Genomic DNA, 19,842 nt, shown 5'->3' on the forward strand with positions numbered 1-19,842 from the left:
CTGCACACCTGACGTAATGGACTACCGTGGCTTTCACGTCCTAAGCTCTGGCCAAGTAGTCACCTCCTACCAAATGCATCTACACCCTTGCTGGAAGCAAGGAGGCAAATCCTGCTTTTGTTATTCAGGCTACATAACTACCACAAAGGCCAATACATTCAGCTCCTTGTCATCCCAGATGGAAAAGTTATTAGGGCTATCCAGCTGGTTGTACCACTGGAGTTCAACCAGGATAAAGAGGAAGTAGAAGAGCAGCGGCTTGAAGGAAACACTCCTTCTGAATTAATTTCCTTGTGAAGTGGAGAATATACATGGTAGTCAATAACAATTTACAGTAGGAGCTGGTATCTTTTTGTGTCTTGTGGAAGTTGTGTAGCCTGAATAATGAAAGCATGATTTACCTCCTTGCAAAAGCCAAGGCCTAGGTGCAGTTTGTGTGAAATGGCTACTTGGCCAGAGCTTAGGATACTGTAAAAGCCACAGTTGTCCATTACACCAGGTGTGCAGACCACTGACGATCTCACCCTCTGACAAAAGTACATCCTTTCCAAGCACATGTGGTTGAATATCAGGGTAAAAGAATCATGTACAAATTGAGATGGAATACTCCAGACCGACATTCTAGTCACCTGGATGTAAAGGATGTTACCAGGCCTGTCCAGCCGAACATGCCACTGGAGTTCAACCAGGATAAGGAGGAAGTAGAAGAGCAGTGGCACTGTACATACTTGCTTTAATATGAATGCGTTGTATTTATGTTTGCAGAATATCTTCTGTTGACCTCCTGTTATGGGATTAGCCAAACACTCTGGTTCAAGTGTGTGTCTTTTACATCCTACAATTCAAAAGTCACTGATGACAACACAGGTCATCTATATTCTCCTGCCCAGTACTAGCTTCCCCGAACATAGGAGATGGGAACTTCATCTCCACCATATTCTCATATTCAGCCACCCTCCTGGACCTAACTTCCTTCCACAAATGCCCCCCCCCCCAATTTAATTATTTTTTGTTTACATTGGTAGTTTAGCCTTATTTACTCATTTTTGCTCTATTTCTCTCTTTTTTCCTATTTTCCTTCTGCTTCTTTTAACTCCCTTTTCCATCCAGCTTCCTTTATAGATATTTCACCACCTCCTTTTCTGCATTCCTCTTGATCTTAATTTCAGTATCAATGCAATTTCTCCATTTCTCAATTTTCTTCCTTTTAATCCATCTTTACTTCTCACTCTGTTCTTCAGTCATGTCTGGGCTAGAACTGCCACTGTGCTTTCCGATATTCTACCTTTGACTTCCTATTCCCTATGACACTGTCTCCTTTGCCTTCATCTCCACTCTCATCTTCACAATGGATGTTTCCTCCCTAAAGAGGGAACTAACTGTTCCAAAATCTAGGTGCAGTTTTTTTTCCTTTTTTTGTTGTTTTTTGATGTGCAGTGGCAGTATTGGAATTTTGCCTCATGAAAATACTGAACAAGCCTCATGAAAGTACTGAACAATCATTCTGTCTCTCTAACATCTTTAATGTATATAGCTGCGCGCGTCTGCGTGTGTGAGTGGGCGCGCGTGTGCACTTCTTTTTTAAGAAAGGAAGAAAGAGAACCAAACATGGAAATAACTAACTGCAGCAAACATCATGGATCACGTTGGAAGACTGCTTAACTATCTTGAGTGTCTCTTGTACTGTAGCGACCTTCATACACAGTGTGGAGACAAGTCAAATGCAGACATTAAAATAATAATTCATCTGTGACATCAAGATATACGCAGAATTTTCTTTGTATTTTATGTTCTTTGGTACTCGTGTGTGGTCCACGTTTTGTTGTGTGGTCAAAGTAAAGCACTGTGTGCAAAGCATATTTATACAAATAAAGTGTTAATCACTTATAAGCCACATACATATTTGAAGTAGAATCAATTCCCACAGTCATGACCCCATACTGAATGGTTGGCAAACTGATTTTCTGTGCACGCGCAGGGAACAATGGGCCTACTCACTAACATGGGCTGAAAGAGTAGCACCAGAGTTTACCGAGAGCTAGCAATGGTATGCCATCACCACCAGCTACACTTAACAACAACAACAACAACAACAACAACAACAACAACGATACAGGCAATGGCAATAGGGCAATAACATCAGAAATCTGTCTTTTTTGGCCCACAAAGTCTCAGCTACGGCTAATGGCCATCTTTCATTTGTGTGGACTGGTGTCAGACAAGTACTGTATTTTACGGATTACAAGATGAACTTTTAAGCAATTATAAAAAAATAACATTTTTATTATTAGTTTGTAAAGCCAGATTTTAAAAAATTCTTAGTTTATAAAACTGCATTGACCTTTAAAATCACTGAAAATCACCATCTGAACGTTCTTCTTCTTCTTCTTCTTCTCCCTCCTCCTCTGTGTCATTACCATTGTACTCTTCATGTACAAGATGGTCTTTATTACCATCGAGGGCATTACTTTTATCACACTTCTTGAAAGATTTAACAATAATGTCTTCTCTCAGTCTAGACCACGACTGTTTTAACCACTGACACACTTGTTAGATCACAGACTGTTTTAAAGCTCCCTTCAGTGTAAATTCATGTCAGGTTTCATCCATTATCCATTTGTTCCATTCCTCTTTCATATACACTTTAAACGGTTTATTTATCGAGACATCAAAAGGTTGCAATTGTGAAGTAAGTCCTCCCGGAATAACACAATGTCTGTGTTTCCCTGTCTCAATTTCTCTTTCACAAAATTTTTCAGATGACTACTAAACTGATCTAGCACAAGAAAAGAACTCTTCTTCAATAAAACACCTTTCCTTCTATCCCACACTCTGTTAATCCAAAATTTCATACTAGCCTTATCCATCCAACCCTTGTCATGTACATGAAAAACAACACTTGGTGGTATTTCAGAAGGCTTCAGCATTGTTTTGCGCATGAAAATGATCACTGGATTATGTTTAGTACCATCAGCACAACATGACAGGACAAAAGTGTAGAGCATTTTTCTTGTCCACTTTTTTTTGTACAGTTACAGATTTACACCTTTCATGGCAACAGTTCTGTTACTTGGGACTTCAAACGTCAGAGGAGTTTCATCCATATTCACTATTTGGGCTTAGCTCCACACTGCTTTTCTTTCGATGTTGAATAATAAAGTGATGGAAAGGTAATATTTTCTCTTAAGGCTCTGGTGGAATTTTCCAAAATATTTTGGTTTTAGTTCGTATGCAAAGTCCATGACGCTTAATAAACCTGTAGCACCAGCCAACTCCACCCTTCTGTTAAGTTCCACTGTAGCACTAGCTTATGAGCATGTATTTGAATCATTTCTTTGTATTAATTCCAATGCCATTTTGATGGTGTCCTTGAATCCATTGTAATACATCATCTTATAGTTTTGGTCATTTTGAATTCAGACCTCTATTTGTACATTTAGTCCCCCTCATTTTTTTTCAGTTCTTGTTTAGTAGTCTGCCAATCAAAAATGTTTTTTTCTGTTGGTGTAGGGCCAAAATGCTGCTCAGTTGCTCTGTTTCCACGTTCTTCTGCATGTGTGGTATTACTTTCAATTTACAGCCCACATCATATGAATACTTTTTATTTTTTTCTATTGCAAAACTAGCTACTAAAAGAATATTACACTGTCGCCAATAACACAAATCACTTTCAATTCAAGTTCCTTTGCAATGTAGACTGCAGTGACGCATCGCAGGCCAGACAGTGTTCTGGGTTTGTGATGGCGGGGCAGGAGTGAGACAGTGTTAGCAAGCTTGTGAATCCTTGCAGCTTGTGTTCGTCGCATTGATGCATGCTGCTGCTCATTGAATCCAATGTTGCCAGATAGAGATAGGCTTCTCCTACACGCCATTTTTTAAGACTGTTGGGAATTCTAAATCAAACAGAGGACATTTTTATATTAATTTTGAGTGTAAGATGCACCTGGATTTTGGAGGCAATTTTCCGGAGAAAAAAGTGCGTCTTATACTACGTAAATTATGGTAACAATTCACATTGGTTATAGCACAGCTGGATGGATATATTTCATATTACCACCTGAGTCACGGATACATGGAAAATCAGCAAAAGTGTTGCTGGTTCCTCTTCACAAGTACTTCATTCACAGTATATGCTAGGGCAGGGGGGGTGGAAGTGGGGGGGCGGGGGGAGGGGCGGCAGGGGAAGGGGGAGAGGTAACGATCTCCTGACTGAGCAATGTCTGAAGGGTTTTTGGCTATGTAGATTGCTGTGAAATAGGACTATTCAGCCCATTATCATGGAGCTTCCTACTGGTGATTAGGCAAGCAAGGTGGATGCTATCATAATTGACAATAATTTGTGGGCAGCAAAAAAAAAAAAAAAAAAAAAAAAAGGGTTCAAATGGCTCTGAGCACTATGGGACTTAACATCTGTGGTCATCAGTCCCCTAGAACTTAGAACTACTGAAACCTAACTAACCTAAGGACATCACACACATCCATGCCCGAGGCAGGATTCCAACCTGCGACCGTAGCGGTCACATGGTTCCAGGCTGAAGCGCCTAGAACCGGCCGGCTTGTGGGAAGCATTTGAAGATGTTATAGTGGGAGGTTCCGAATCACGCATTCAGACTTTTGCAGCGGCAGGGAGCACAGACTCGCACATTGCTTCACCACAAACGCAAGCACCACAGACAGAGCCATCTAGTCAACAAATTAGCTAGGCTGAATGCTTGACTACAGAGACAGGAAGGTAGCAACAGTTTTTGGATCCCAAACAGTATCTGACAAAATTTGAAATGGTGATGGTAGCATAGATGCTTCTGTGAAGCAGCAAGACAGAGCAAGAGCCCACGTCTCTACCCAAACTCAAATGACGAGTGCCAGTATGCACACCCACCCATCCAGAACATTTAACACGCCTCAAGTGCACAGAAAGAAATGGAGTAAGTAGTTACAGGCTCAAATACACTATTTGTAAAGAAAAGGAAATTCAGTGACCTATTCTTAATCAACACTGGATTCTAGATAAGTGTATATCCAAAGTGGCTGAATGATCCCCACTCATCTACAACAGTTCCATTTCTCACAGCTGCTAACAATTCGGCAATTGAGACATTCAGGAAGAAGGGGTTGACTTTAGATTTGGATGATGAATTTTGCCGTACTTGAACACTCATTATTGTGGGTGTGAGTGGTCCGGTTTTGAGGGTCCAAGTTTCTCTGTAATTTTTCCGTGATGCCAGACCTGTCAAACTGTTGCTTGATCAAAGCACCTCCATCACCTAAGGCCTCGTGCTGCACGGTGCTTCTGATCTGCATTCACACAATGGTTTTAGCACTGTCCACGTCTTCCGCACCTGGTATAAAATACTAGATGTCGCGACTGCCTAAATGCAGAACACACACGTGTATTATGCGAGAAGATCTCACATTCTACATCACATGAACTTGTGGAGTTAAAAAGACATGCAAGGTGTGGCATTCGAGATGATGATTACTGAATAACATGTGACAAGATATCACAGTGAGGGGACATCACCTCTGCAGGTGGTAAAAAAGAAGGCTGGCTCATGGAGAATGTATTGTGATTATGGGGGCTGAAATGCTCGCACTATTCTGGACACTTGTTTTTTTCAGTGTAATAGATTGTACGAAGGCTTTCTCACAAATCCCCATGGCTAGGCAGAAAACTCTAGTGAGCAACTGCTTCAGGTTCTGCGAACACAACATAATGCCTTTTGACTATGATATTCTCCCAGACTTTGTAGCATTTCATGCATGAAGTACTACAAGAGTTTTCATTCACATTCTGTATGGCTGGAGCACAGTCACAGTCAATCTGAAAGAAAAAAAAAATTTCTCTGGCAAGGAGGAGGTACAGTTTCTAGACTATGCAGTCTCTTGCACAGGCAGTTCACTTCTTCCAGAGAAATGTCTCAACCTCTAACATTTAATGGCTCTAGAAGACTACTCAAAAAGTTAAACTATTACAGGTGACACTCAATTTATCTGAAGTACAAGAACCAATAAATAAACTACTTAGATGCAAAAAAACATCTGGCAGCAAAAAAATTCCTTGGACTTGTGAAGCTCAAAATGCATTTCAAGACCCAATAACTGCATTAACTAACGATACCATGTTGACATACCCTGTTTCTGGCACCCCCCTTGCTTTGAGTGTTGATACAAGCTCAACTGCTGTGGGCACTATATTTCAAAAGTACGTATCTGCAGATTGGCACCTTCTGGCTTTCTTTTCGAAAAGCCTGTCTAATCAGCAACAGTGGAACGCATTTGACAGGGAGCTTCTTGCAATATATGTGACTGTAAAGCATTTCCGGCCATGGCTAGAGGGAAAAGTCGTTAAAATTTTTACTGATGATGAGCCACTAATATCCAGATACCAGCATATGATGGAACTTAATTCATCATGAAAGTGTAGACACGCTGGGTTCATTGCTCAGTTCTCAAAGGACATCCAGCACATTGTGGATCAATATAATACTGCGGCTGACTGCTTGTCTTGAAAGCGCGAGGCTATCACTGCTACTGACAGAGTAGCAGAACCAGAGCAAGATGCTTTCCATCTACACTGTCATGCGAAACCTGCATTGACGGGCTTACGTCTTGAGCACGTGCCAATACATGGTACCAACCAACGGATATGGTGCAACACTCCAAGTTAAAAGAATTGCCCCTTCATTCCTGTGAGATGGTGATGCCCTGTCTTCAATGAATATCACAATGTTCCACTATCTGGCATCAAGGCTTCTGCAAAAATGTTGGTGGACAAAGGGGTTTGGCCAGGAGCAAAAAAGACTGCTGGCACTGGGCACGTGTTGCAGGAAATGACAAAATTGCAAGGTTTCCAGAAATGCTTGAGCCTCTTCTCCCCCCCCCCCCCTCCAATGGATTTTGTCTTTTGGTGACTATCGTAGATAGACTCACTAGGTAGCCTGAGGCCATGGCGGTAGCTGATGTTTCTGCAGTCTCTGTCACCCAGGCCCAACTAAATTGCTTGTTTGCGAGATTCAGCACTCCACAAGTTGTTATTATGGGGAGGGGTAGGCAATTTGAGTGCCTATTGTTCGAAGAGATTATGAGAATGTGCAGCTGAAACATATTTCAGTGATAAGCTACCATCCTGCCAGTAACCCGATAATAGAGCTTATTTACTGCACACTGAAAGCAACCTTGGACTGCTGTACGGATGCACGGTCGGTTGGACATACTACCTTTAGTACTGTTTGGGCTATGCACTGTGCTGAAAGTGGACTTGGGTTGCTAATTTGTTGATGGATGCCCGGTCGGGAACATTACCTTTCGTACTGTTAGGGCTACACACTGTCCTGAAAGAGGACTTGGGTTGCTAAGCTGCTGAACTGGTCTATGATCAGCAATTAAGGGTTCCATGTGAATTTTTCTCACCCATACCTAAGCCTTGGCTACCAGTAAGAGGGTCCAATACATTTTTGGCAATTGCACTCGCACATGCATCACCTCTTTCCAAAGAATCCATTTCGACACAGTGATAAACCCATTTTCTTTCACAAAGACTTATTCAGATGGTGTTTTGTGTGGCTGAGAGATGACACTATTAAACCACTACTCTTTACAGTCATAGACCGTAGTAATGAAACAAATGTGACTGACTTCCCTGGGAAATGGTATTCTGTATCTGCCAAGCATCTCAAGCCTTCTTACACAGAAGACAATTTCTCTACGGCTTTGAGTGACCCAATCAGACCTCTACCTCAGCCACAAAAATGCAGTCTGACGGGCAGGTAACTAGCAGATACCTGCTAGTTAGATTAGCTCCTGTGTTTTCTAATTCTGTTCAGGTTTGCACTGGCCAGATTTGTGATTTGATGCAAGACCTTCCGAGCCACAGCTCCCCAAAAAGGGAGGTGCTGTTGTGGAGATCTCAACAGACAAGGAATCAACACAAGTCAAATGCAAACATTAAGACAAAAATTCATCTGTGATATCAAGATATATACAGAACTGCCTTTGTATGTTATGTTCTTTGGTACTTGTGTGTGGTTCACGTTTTGCTGTGCAGTTGGTACAACTGAATCATGTCCTTCATCAGGGTTTTGATTATCTATTATCATGCCCTGAAATGAGGAACATTCTATCCAAGATACTTCCAACCCCTCCCAAAGCGGTGTTCTCCTGCCCACCCAACCCCTACAACATCCTAGTCCATCCCTATGTCACACCCACTTCCACCCTGCCACAGCGATCGCACCACTGTGGAAGACCCATATGCAAGACCTGCCCAGTCCACCCACCCAGCATCATCTATTCAAGTCCTGTCACAGGCTTATCCTGCCCCATCAGAGGCTGGGCCACCTGTGAAAGCATCCATGTTATATACCAGCTCTGCTGCAGCCACTACATAGAGCTTTACATTGATATGACAACGAAACAGCTTTCAACTAGAATGAATGGCCACTGCCAAACTGTTGCCAAAAACATGGTGGACCACTCAGTGGCACAACATGCAGCAGGGTACAATAAGCGAGATTTCAATGGCTACTTCACAACCCGTACCATCTGGATCCTCCCCACTACCACCAGTTTTCCTGGGGTGCGCAAATGGTTCAAAAGGCTCTGAGCACTATGGGACTTAACATCTATGGTCATCAGTCCCCTAGAACTTAGAACTACTTAAACCTAACTAACCTAAGGACATCACACAACACCCAGTCATCACGAGGCAGAGAAAATCCCTGACACCGCCGGGAATGCTACCGCATGACCACGAGCTGCGGACTGCGCAGATAGGATTTACCCTTACAGCACATCTTTCACTTCCATAATCTTCCTGGGCTAAACCTAAGGTCACTCGCTGCCCCCCCTCCCACAAAACCCAATAGTGTGTGTGTGTGTGTGTGTATACACCATCCCCTGCCCCAGCAACCCTGCCAAATTTGCATCCTACATCAACTACTTGTGTGCTGTTATCTCATGCCCTAGCCTATTAAATTGCATGGCCAGTTTGTTTGCCACCTGCCCCTCTACCTGCCCCCCCCCCCCCCCCCTGAGCTAGCCCACACTCAGCTCCTCACTCTCCCATGAGCTGCTAGATGCTTTATGCTTTCCCCTAACCACCTCCCTCCCTAATGCTCTCTCCATCCCTCACTCCATTGCACCATACACCCTCACCTCACCACAGTACAGTACACTCACTGCAGGCCAATAAAGAGCTGGCAGTCAACTGAGCACAATGTAGGGAGGCAAGTGTGTGTGTGTGTGTGTGTGTGTGTGTGTGTGTGTGTGTGTGTGTGTGCGCGTGTGCGTGGTTTTCCCACAGTTAGAAAAAAAAAAAGTGCATTCCGAAAGCTAGCCAAGCTCCTTACCTTTTGTTTGTGTGCCTATTAATGATGCAGCACCCTACCTTTTGGTGCGTCATCATCTTTATTCCTAAATAATTCATAATTTTCAACCAGAAGTTTCTGTACATTATTTAATTTTACTCTGTATTTCATAACCAATAAATCATGGTTGCGGATTACACCTGCCCTAGGAAATGTTTTGCAGTTTAAAATTTGTTTTTAAAACTCTGCCTTACCATCATAAAATCTATTTGAAATCTTCTAGTGTTTCCAGGTCTCTGCCACATATGCAGCTTCCTTTCGTGATCCTTAATATAGGGTTAGCAATGATTAAACTATGCTCTTCACAAAATTCTATCAAATGACTTCTCTTTCATTCCTTTCCCCCCTGTACATTTTTAATTCTCTTCCTTTTGTTACTGTATAATTTCAGTCAATTGTCACCAGCTTTTGTCTTCTTTAACAATATGAATAACTGTGACTATGAAGGCTTTCCTGGGGTAATAATTGATAACATTCTTCTCAGGTGTGCAGCCGGGTCATAACATCATCTTGACACAATATTTCAGCGGTCCACCTGGCCACCATCTTCAGGTGAGAGTGCTTGTACACCACTATGGTAGGTGTTGAGTTCCTGTCTCTCTTGCCTCGGATAATGCATTTACTAGCAGCATAGTAGCTTACCCTCATCCCTGTTCATGATTAGACCTAATCTTGCATTATCTGTATTTTGTTTAGGTAACTGTGCACTACCCTGACTGTCTGCAGTTTGTGGTCCACTGGCTAGCGTTGCTGCCTCTGAAATAAGGGGTCCCGGGTTCAATTCCCAGCCGGGTTGAGGATTTTCTCCACCCAGGAACTGGGTGCTTTTGTGGTCCTCATCATATCATCATCATTCAAGATGTGGCGAGACTGGAAATGGAAAGATTGGGAACTTGTATGGGCGCTGATGACCACAATGTTGAGTGCCCCACAAACCAACATCATTGTCACTACTCTGACTTAAAAGTTCTGTTTCACCACTTGACTAAATCCTATTACATCTAACTTCAACCCATCGATTTTCCTTTTTAAATTCTCTAACCTACCTACTTGATTAAGGGATCCAACATTCCACACACCGAAATGCAACAAAATGAATAACGCCATCTCTAACCCATCAACCTAAGGGATCCAACATTCTACACTCTATCTGTAGAACACAAGGTTGGTTTTTCTCGATGACACCCTCCTGAGGAGTCTGCACTCAGAGGTTCAAATTTCACCTTCTTAATATTTTACCCAAGTGGATGGCTTCGTCACTAAACCATAGCAGATCTGCATGTCCTCATGAAACACAAGTGATGTAGTTTCCCCTTGCTTTCAGTTGTTTACATGGTGAGATCAGTCAATTATCCAGACAGTTGCTCCAGAAGCTACTGAAAAAAGGCTTTAGTAACAACGTTAGTCTGACCTCTCTACAGACATCTCTGATGCTGTGGCACCTGCAGCACTGCTATCTGTATCACTGAGGAACACAAAATACCCCACTGCATCATGGTCCACATTTTGTGGCTGGCATATTGCCCACCAGATGCCAAATATTTCTTGTCAGATGTTTCATCATGATTTATGTTGGTGAGGTAATACTATTACTGTTAGCCTTAGTTGACAGGTCTCTGAGTATCTTTGGGTCAATGTACTTAAAACTTATGGGGAATCACTCTTGAAGTGTCAAAAACTGTTCTAGTTTCCTGAGTAACCATTGTATTTTCCTGGTGATCTTGTCTGCCGAATGAAGATATCCTTGCATTTATTTTTCATTTCTATAATGATTCACTATTTTATTTCAGCTACTTGTGTGTGTGTGTGTGTGTTTATTGTTAGTCTGTCTTCACCTTAGTCAGCAGCTGATGTCCTAGCAGAGCTTAACAGACTGAATGTTGGCTTCCTTTAGCATGCATTTAGGTGTCAACAGCACAAGAACCATGGAAAAAATGTTGTTGATAAGAACAACAACAACAATAAATGAAACACATTCATACAGTGAAAGTAGTTTGAATGCTAGTTTGGCAGTCGTGACCTTCAGAAGGTAAGTACAAGAAATGATTGGCAGCCTGGCAATATGAAATACAATGATGGCTATAAACTTCCATCATCTCGGCTGCCAGTAGTAGCAAGGCTATGGACATACTGCACTTATGTATTTGTAGAAATTAGGAATACCAACAGGCATACTTTTTATAAAATATATTAATTACACAACTAGTTTCAACAGTGCATTAGTGTATCTTCAGATCCCTGTGCAAACTGAATGGTGATATCCAACCATCGGTGCATTGTTACCATGTATATTCACAGGTGTCAGATTTTTTCTTACGCGATGTGTGCACTCCAGCAATCTAACAACAACCGTCCATGACTGAACATGGTTTGGATTCAATTTTAAACTACAGGTACCCTTTCCACAGTATGATTACTGGAATAGGTTACAGACATGCGTGTCACCGAAACAGCACCCTACTGAAAGACTTGCAACAGGCCATTGAGCTACACAAAATTATTATTAGACTGTACACGTGATAGTGCTTCATCAAGCACAGTAATAAACACTTCCAAGCTACGCACAGAAGGCACTAAGCCATTGTAACAGCCACTGATCATTGAAAAAACAATAATACACCACAAAAAACAAATACCTTTTAGTTTGCCAAGGTCAAGCAATTAAATTCCAATATAAATGAAGGTCAATCACGAACCTCAGCTTTCCTCTTCCTACAAACATTCAATCATGCAACAAAGTTAACTACGTTCTTGCTAACAAGGAACCCCCTTGAGTGTGATGTCGCAAGTCCAGTCTTTAGTAAGGCTCATTTGAAAGTGTTGTGTTGAGTTGACAATTATGACATAAAAAATATTAGCTGCTAATGACTCGCCAAAGTGCATAAGGCGGGTAACACAAAATGAGTGTCTGGGTAGTGAAGAGGTCAACCTCCTAAAGTACATATTACACTTCACAAAATGGACACCATCGACACTCAAGAAACGTTAAAAAAATGCTCATTAACTTCCACCATGAACACTAAATCAAAAATGGCATGCCACAGTGATCACAAAGGCTCGCACCATTAAGATTGAAAGTGAACTCCATAGGAGTTACGTATCATGCAGGATGTTCATCTAGGTATACATTCTTAAAGAATGCATATTGTATCATGGAAGTTATCACGAAACTGGCTATCCTTTATGGTGCAGCTGCAGATAGTGTGACAATATGTTTTATAGGCAAGGAAAAACAAACATCCAGAGGTTGAATTTGTCCCATGGTTCCTGGTGGTATGAACTCCCCGTTACACACTTTTCAGGAGGAATAGTTTGTTCTGAAGGAGTCAATTTCTATATGCAAACCAGGAATCAAGCAAAAGCAAGCTATTTTGACCAGCTATTGGCCAAAAGCAGTGCTCATATCATAGTGTAGTTCTCTTATGCCCATTTTCCCACTCTTTCTCATTTTGATGTAAATAATCCCTACTGCCCTTGTAAGATCATGCATATGAGAAAGAATTGTAGAAAGCAGAACACCTCCAACTTCTCACAGTATAATAAATAACTTTCCAGCCAATTTACCATCGAGATTAACAATAGCATAATCACATATGAACATGTTAAGGCATCAATGTTAGTTGATCTTGATACAACTCTCTTGGTACTCCTAATTTCCAGGGCTCCTTTCATATGCACTTCCTCCTAAAATCCTTAGTCGGAGTTGGAAACACATTCCATACTGAATGATGAGGTATCTCATCTACAAGTTTTTGGGCCGATTCTGCAATTTGCTGCGCACTGTCAAGCTGACACTTCGTTAGAAATTTTTTTATCTTATGTCTTCCAATTCTGCAGCACTGTTTGAAGTTTAGCAACTATCCACTACTTCCCTTGAAATCACTGAAATCTACGTCAAGTGTTATTTTATGTGCATAACATAATAGGTCACTGTCATACGCATCCTGTAAACTGTATCAAGCATCCCTGAAATGCATAAACACCAGTTATTGTAACAAGTGTGCCTTGTCCTCTCTTGCACAGCCAAAGATTTTTTATACACTACATGGTCACATTGCCACAGGCCCGAAATCCATTCACCATTGTTTTTCTTACTATGCTGCAGATGATCTTTCATGTACGTAATTATGTTTAGTTTCTGCTCCTTGAACAACGATTGTCCGTTACTACATTTCACTGGAGATGAGATTTCCTCTCCGACAAGGATGATGAACTACGTAGCTTGACATCTGTTTCAATACCACTTTCACTTGTTAAGCATGTATCGTCATCATTGTACTCCTCACGTACTTTCTCCACACAGTCAAGTCCATACGATGCCACACATTTGACTCATCTGGCATAAATGGAAAGATTTAATCTGCCACTTTTTTCTCACTATGCAATATTCCTTGAGTTCCTTTCTGATCAAATGTCAATCAGGCAACAGTTGGTGCAGACATAATACAATGTTTGCTCTGCTTATCATTGCCATTGCTCTGCTTTGTAACAGTATGACAAGCACTGTAGCGCTGTTGAAGAGTTACTTAACCAATAAGCAGTTCAGCTACGCTCCACAGGCTCATGCTGTGCTCACCGTTGGATACCTCCAGTCCCACCCCACAGCAATTAGCAACTAGTCTTGTGGTAATATGGTAAACAATATGTGGGGTGTCAAATAACATAAAAATCATTGGTCTTTTATGGCCTCTCACTCAAGGGATTCCTTGTAGGATATTATAGCGGCAAAAAATAAGTTAGTATATTATGACTTGGGTAGTACTGACGAAGTGGTATTACATACCTTGACAAAGGTCACTTGCAACTGAGGGCAAAAATCAGACTACGCACATATGCAGATCGTCCATGGCAGAGTTGCATGCTAGAGGATGGGACTGACAAGAGAAGTGGGTAAAACAGTATCAGGCATGCAGACATTCATGCACAACATTACATCCCAAGCTGCAGTACTTTTGGTTTGCAGCTTGGAACTGAGAACCATGAAGTTCGAGCAAACTACGAATGAGAACAGGAAATTTGCTGGCAGTCGTGGTGGCATTTAATCACAATTGGTATTGGAATGAAAACTGACTAATATGGCAGAACTATACAACGATGCAGTTGATGATCAAGTGAAATAGTATTTATGTACTTTACATCTCCTCTTACATTAAGCAGTAGGCCACTATCAGTTTCACAGATATGTCTTCATACATATAAACTGCAGTCTCTCAAAGTGTTGATGATATGAGCATGAGTTTAAAGTAATGTTTTCTGGCTGGACCAAGAAACATTGTATTTGCTTCAGACAAAGCTACAACAATGGATTGGGACAAAAATCCAGTTAGTGAATTTGCAAGAGGGGAGGGGAGAGGGGCACCAATATGGGGTATCATGTACTGACATGCAAGTGCATTCTTTCTCCACTCCAATTCTTATTGTTTATAGATACTGATGTTATTGCAACTGTTAGCAATAAACTTAAGTTCACTGTGGGGAAACTATCAAAAGACAGGCCCTAAGATTTTGATTCTGGGATGTGTATTTTCATACACAATGAGTGAGTGAACAACTCTTGGGCTCTTTATTCACAGCAATACTTCTACTCCCCTAAACAATATGATTATTGGAGCATGGAATTCTTTGTTAACAAATAATAAACAAACACCATTCACAATTTTTTTGTAAAGTTTTTAGTGTTAGCATTTATACACACTTTGGTTATCCATCACCACCACACACTATCATGAAAGGATACTGGTCGTAATTTTCAGCTGACCCGTTGTTATTCTTTCTGGAAGATTATTTGTTTTCACAATGTCTTCAGTTACTCGCATCACTTCACGTCTTTGCTCCATAGTGGGTGTACTGTAAAAAAAGAAGAAGAAGTAGTTAGCAGCACCAGATTTCTGGTTACATTTAGGAAAATTTATCTGACAAACCTCTTTGAACGCCATTTTATCCTGAATTTGTGGATGCGATTGCCATTACATAACAAGTAAGTTCCCGACACGCGCAAGTCCTTCCGAATCATCTTAGAGTTCTTAAGAATCTGATATTTTCTGAATGCTTTTATATATAAATTCCAGAAGTTCAAGTGGTGGTCTCGTATTCTGAAACAAAACGCACTTAATGCAACAAACATTTGCAGAGATAAACTACTGGCTCTTAATACAAAGGTAGCAACTAAATATTAAAGTAATTTAGGAGTTACGGTAATAATTCACTGAATAGTAGTGGAACTGAGAGCTGCCAAAGGCGCGCGTGTTCGTTCGTGCATGCACACATGCATGCCCCCCTCCCCCTCTCTTCACTAAACACAGTGTTTTTGAATTAAATGACTGGTTTTCCTCCTTCCCTCTCAGGCCATTTTCCAATGGTATCTATGAAAGTATGGAACTATAAAGTACAACAGAATTAGTGAAAGACAAGACTAGCAATAGGTGTAACACACAAGTACTGCGAAACAACTCTGACGGCATGTTTCATAAAAACAAAAACGATAAATGTTATGTGAACTCATCTACCATTAAAACATATATACATCACATAAACTAAATAATGTTCAAAAATAACTTGTCAATAAACATTAAAACATTATATAAACTTGTTTACAATCTAAGAAATCAAAATATGCTAACATTATTTTACATGTCAGCCATCCTGAGAGGACACAGAATGACTAATGAGATGTGCTAATAGGTGGCACTTAAATAGGGGAAAGGCAAGTTACAGGGAGCAGCTGTAGAGGGCACGTAGGTAAACATGGAGAGGCAAGTGATAAAAATACTGTAAAACTAAAATAAAGTCTGGAACAATACATATTTAAAAGGCTGACATATGAAATAATAATAATAATAATAATAATAATAATAATAATAATAACAGAAAAAGAGATGTAAAAGATATCATTACAAAAAGAGATCATAAGATGAATAAGAAGTCAATACACGAAAACAGCAAAGGCAAACTCTCTCACGCAAATGCAGCTCACACATGACCACAGTCTCTGGCTGCTGAAGCCAGAATGTGAGCAGCAACACATGATGCGAGAGGCAACCAGGTGCAGGTAAGAAGAGGCTGGGGTGGGGAGGGGGAGGGGGAGGAATAGCAGGGTAGGGGTGAGTGACGGTAAAGAGCTATTTGTAGCAGTGTGCGGGGAATAGATGGTGGAGGGTAGAGCAGCTAGGTGCACTCGGGAGTTTAGATGGAGGGTGGGAGGGTGACAGGGCTAGTGGAAAAGGAGGAAGTAAAAAGACTGAGGGTGTGATGGTTGAATGAGGGCTGTGTAGTGCTGGAATGGGAACAGGGAAGGGGCTAGATGCATAATGACAAAGATTAAAGAAGGTTGAGACCAGGAGTGTTACGGGAATGTAGGGAGAGCGTCTACCTGTGCAATTCAGAAAAACTGGTGTTGGTGGGAAGGTTCAGGGAGAAATGGAGAACATTGTGTTGGATGACATGGACGGCAACAGGGTGGTTCAGCTGTTTCTTCGTTACAGTTTGTCAGTGGCCATTCATGCACACAGACAGCTTGTCGGTTGTCATGCCCATGTAGAACGCAGCACAGTGGTTGCAGCTTAGCTTGGAGATCACATGACTGATTTCACAGGTAGCCCTGCCTTTGATGGGATAGGTGATGTTTTGTGACTGGACTGGATTGATGGCATTGAGAGGGTGTATGGGACAGTCTCGTATCTACATTTATTACAGGGTTAGGAAACATAATGCAAGGGTCAATGTTTGGTCTACAAGAGCAGTGATTCTCTCAGTGGGACCACAGTAATGGCCTCAATGGGGCGTCCTGGGTGGCTGGGTTTATAGACTTTCTTGGGACGGGCCTAAGGATTTGATCCTGACCTTACAATCCTACCTGCTGACACAGGCTCCACCACTGTAGTTTTGAACCACAAATATTACCTGGCAGAAGGATCCCACCAGCTGTTAGATTAACCCACCTACAAACTCTGCTACAGTGACCCCATTTCGGAAATCCAGCAGGATCTCCAGTCTCTTCTCAAATTCTTAGGCCCATCTGAGAACCTCTCCCCAGGTACACTACCATCCCTAATGCCCATGGCCTTACCGCTATTGATCATTACCTTTTCCAATAGCCGATGGATTCCAAATCGACAACCTCCTCCATAGTTGCCATGACCAACTATATCCTCACCCACAATTACTTCTTCTTCGAAGGCATTACCTACAAATAAATCCAGGGTGCGGATGTGGGCATCCATATGGCACCATCCTATGCCAATCTATTCATGGATCATCTAGAGAAATCCTTCCTAAACACCCAGAATCTCAAACCCCTCATCTGGTTCAGATTCACTGATGACATCTTTGTGATCTGGATCGAGGGTGAGGACATCCTATCCACATTCCTCTAGAACCACAAAAGCTTGTCCCCCATTCAGTTCACCTGGTTCTACTCAACCCAACAAACCTGTCACCCATTCCATACTGAGAAGTCCCTTCCATACAGCCTAGCTAAGCATGGCCATTGCATCTAATAGTGACAAGTGGTAACATATACTGTATGTCTCACTCAATGACAACTGTAATTACACTCCTAATATTTAACAAAAACAGATCTCCTGAGCCTTATCTCTCCAGTCACCCACTACCTGCCAAAGTCCCACCATCCAGGAACAGAGGAGCATTACCCTTGTGATTCAGTACCATTCAGGACTGGATCAACTGAATCTCATTCTCCGCCAGGGTTTCAACTACCTGTCATCATACTCTGAAATGAGGAATTTCCAACCCACTATCCTTCCCACGACTCTCACAGTCGTATTCCGCTGCCCACTGAACCTACACAATATCCTTGTCCATCCCTACACAACACCTGCTCCCAACCCCTTGCCTTGTATCTCTGCAATAGACCTAGATGCAAGACATGTCCTATCACCACCTACTCCAGTCCAGTAACAAGCATCTCCTATCCCATTGAAGGCAGGGCTATCTCTGAAACCAGTCATGTGATCTAAAAGCTAAGCTGCAATCACTGTGCTGCTTTCTAAGTGTACATGACAACCAACAAACTGTGGCCAAGAAACAGCTGGATAACCCCGTTGCTGAGCATGCCATCCAACACAACATTCTTCATTTCAATGACTTCTTCACGGCCTGTGCCATCTGGACACCAGTTTTTCTGAACTGTGCAGGTGGGAACTTTCTCTGCAATATATCCTATGTTCTTATAACACTCCTGGCCTCAACCTTCGTTAGTCATTGTTCTCACACATCTAGCCCCTTCTGTTCCAGCTGCCCTACTTGCCTCCACCCCTACTGTTCTATCCCTACCCCTCCCCACCCCAGCCTCCTCCTTACCCTCACCACCTGGTTGCCTCTGCCATCATGCACAGCTGCTCGCAGTCTGGCTTCAACAGCCAGAGACTGTGGTCATGAGCATGTTAATTGCATTTGCGTGTGTGTGTGTGTGTGTGTGTGTGTGTGTGTGTGTGTGTGTGTGTGTGTGTGTGCGTGCGTTTTTGAGGAAGGCCTTGTTGGTCGAAGGCTCATTTCCTGGCAGTCTTTTTGTTGTGCCTATCTGCGTATCAGCATCTCTGGTACATGGCGAATTTTTCAGTAAACAGTTCACAGGGGGCATGGCAAAGAATTTTTGCAAAATATATGTTGATGGCATTGTGTTGTCACATCTAGGATCTAAAGATGACATCGATCTGTTAGCTGACAAGATGAATGTACTTCATATTCTAACACTCATTTTACGGGTGAACATCAGCAAAAGAATGCTGATTAATTTTCTGGATTTATGCATTATTCAACTCAACTGAACCCATTTGTTTGGCATTTATTGTAATGATGTCATTATATCTCAGAATTATTGTCACTCAGTAAAACATAGAAAAGCCTTCTTTCAAGCACTGATAAACAGAATACCTAAATTAAGCCTTAAGAGTTTAGAACCTAAAAAAAAAAAGCACTTCATATAGTGTACAATGTTGCTTCCAGAAACAGTTATTAGTCCATAGTTGTTAAAATACATAATTCTAAACTCAAGGTTCTTCCGAATAGAGGCAACAAATTTAGTGACAATGCTGCAGAAACATTAATAGTCATCTTGTTTCTCTTTTATGGGAATGTTTCTTATAAGCTACAATGCATTATTCTGCAGATTTAATGTTAGAATTGCCTTCAGAACCAATAACACATTTGTTCAGCTACTTGTACACAACTTCAAATTACAACTGCTGGCGATTATAAAATCTGCTGCACTGATTGAAAAGCCTTTTATATTGGACAAACAGGTAGAAACGTTAAAACCAGTTCAAAGAACATACATAACTAGGAAGGAAAAATGCAGAAGACAAATCGATCTTTGCTTCTCACTTAATTCCGAAAGTACACAGTGAACCAATACCAACAATAACCCCACAGTTTTGCATGACATGGGAAAAATGAACCTGAGTGGACATCTTGGTGGAAAATGAAATATACAACCATTTAAACGACAATAAGGAGGGTA

At 41.6% G+C, this 19,842-nt stretch overlaps 1 protein-coding gene across 1 annotated transcript in view; it reads right to left on the bottom strand.

Moving 5' to 3' along the window:
- The window catches only part of LOC126259414 (uncharacterized), a 188,946-nt gene that overhangs the window by 163,569 nt on the left and 5,535 nt on the right, over window positions 1–19,842 (bottom strand). Inside the window, exons 2-3 of the mRNA XM_049956194.1 lie at window positions 15,287–15,457; window positions 15,103–15,212 (exon numbers count right to left, since the gene is read on the bottom strand). Coding sequence (XP_049812151.1) covers window positions 15,103–15,212; window positions 15,287–15,378 — 202 coding nt within the window. The 5' untranslated portion in view covers window positions 15,379–15,457. The remainder of the gene's footprint in view (window positions 1–15,102; window positions 15,213–15,286; window positions 15,458–19,842) is intronic.

Source organism: Schistocerca nitens, chromosome 5, assembly GCF_023898315.1.
Source record: "Schistocerca nitens isolate TAMUIC-IGC-003100 chromosome 5, iqSchNite1.1, whole genome shotgun sequence".
In the NCBI taxonomy this organism is placed as follows: domain Eukaryota; kingdom Metazoa; phylum Arthropoda; class Insecta; order Orthoptera; family Acrididae; genus Schistocerca; species Schistocerca nitens.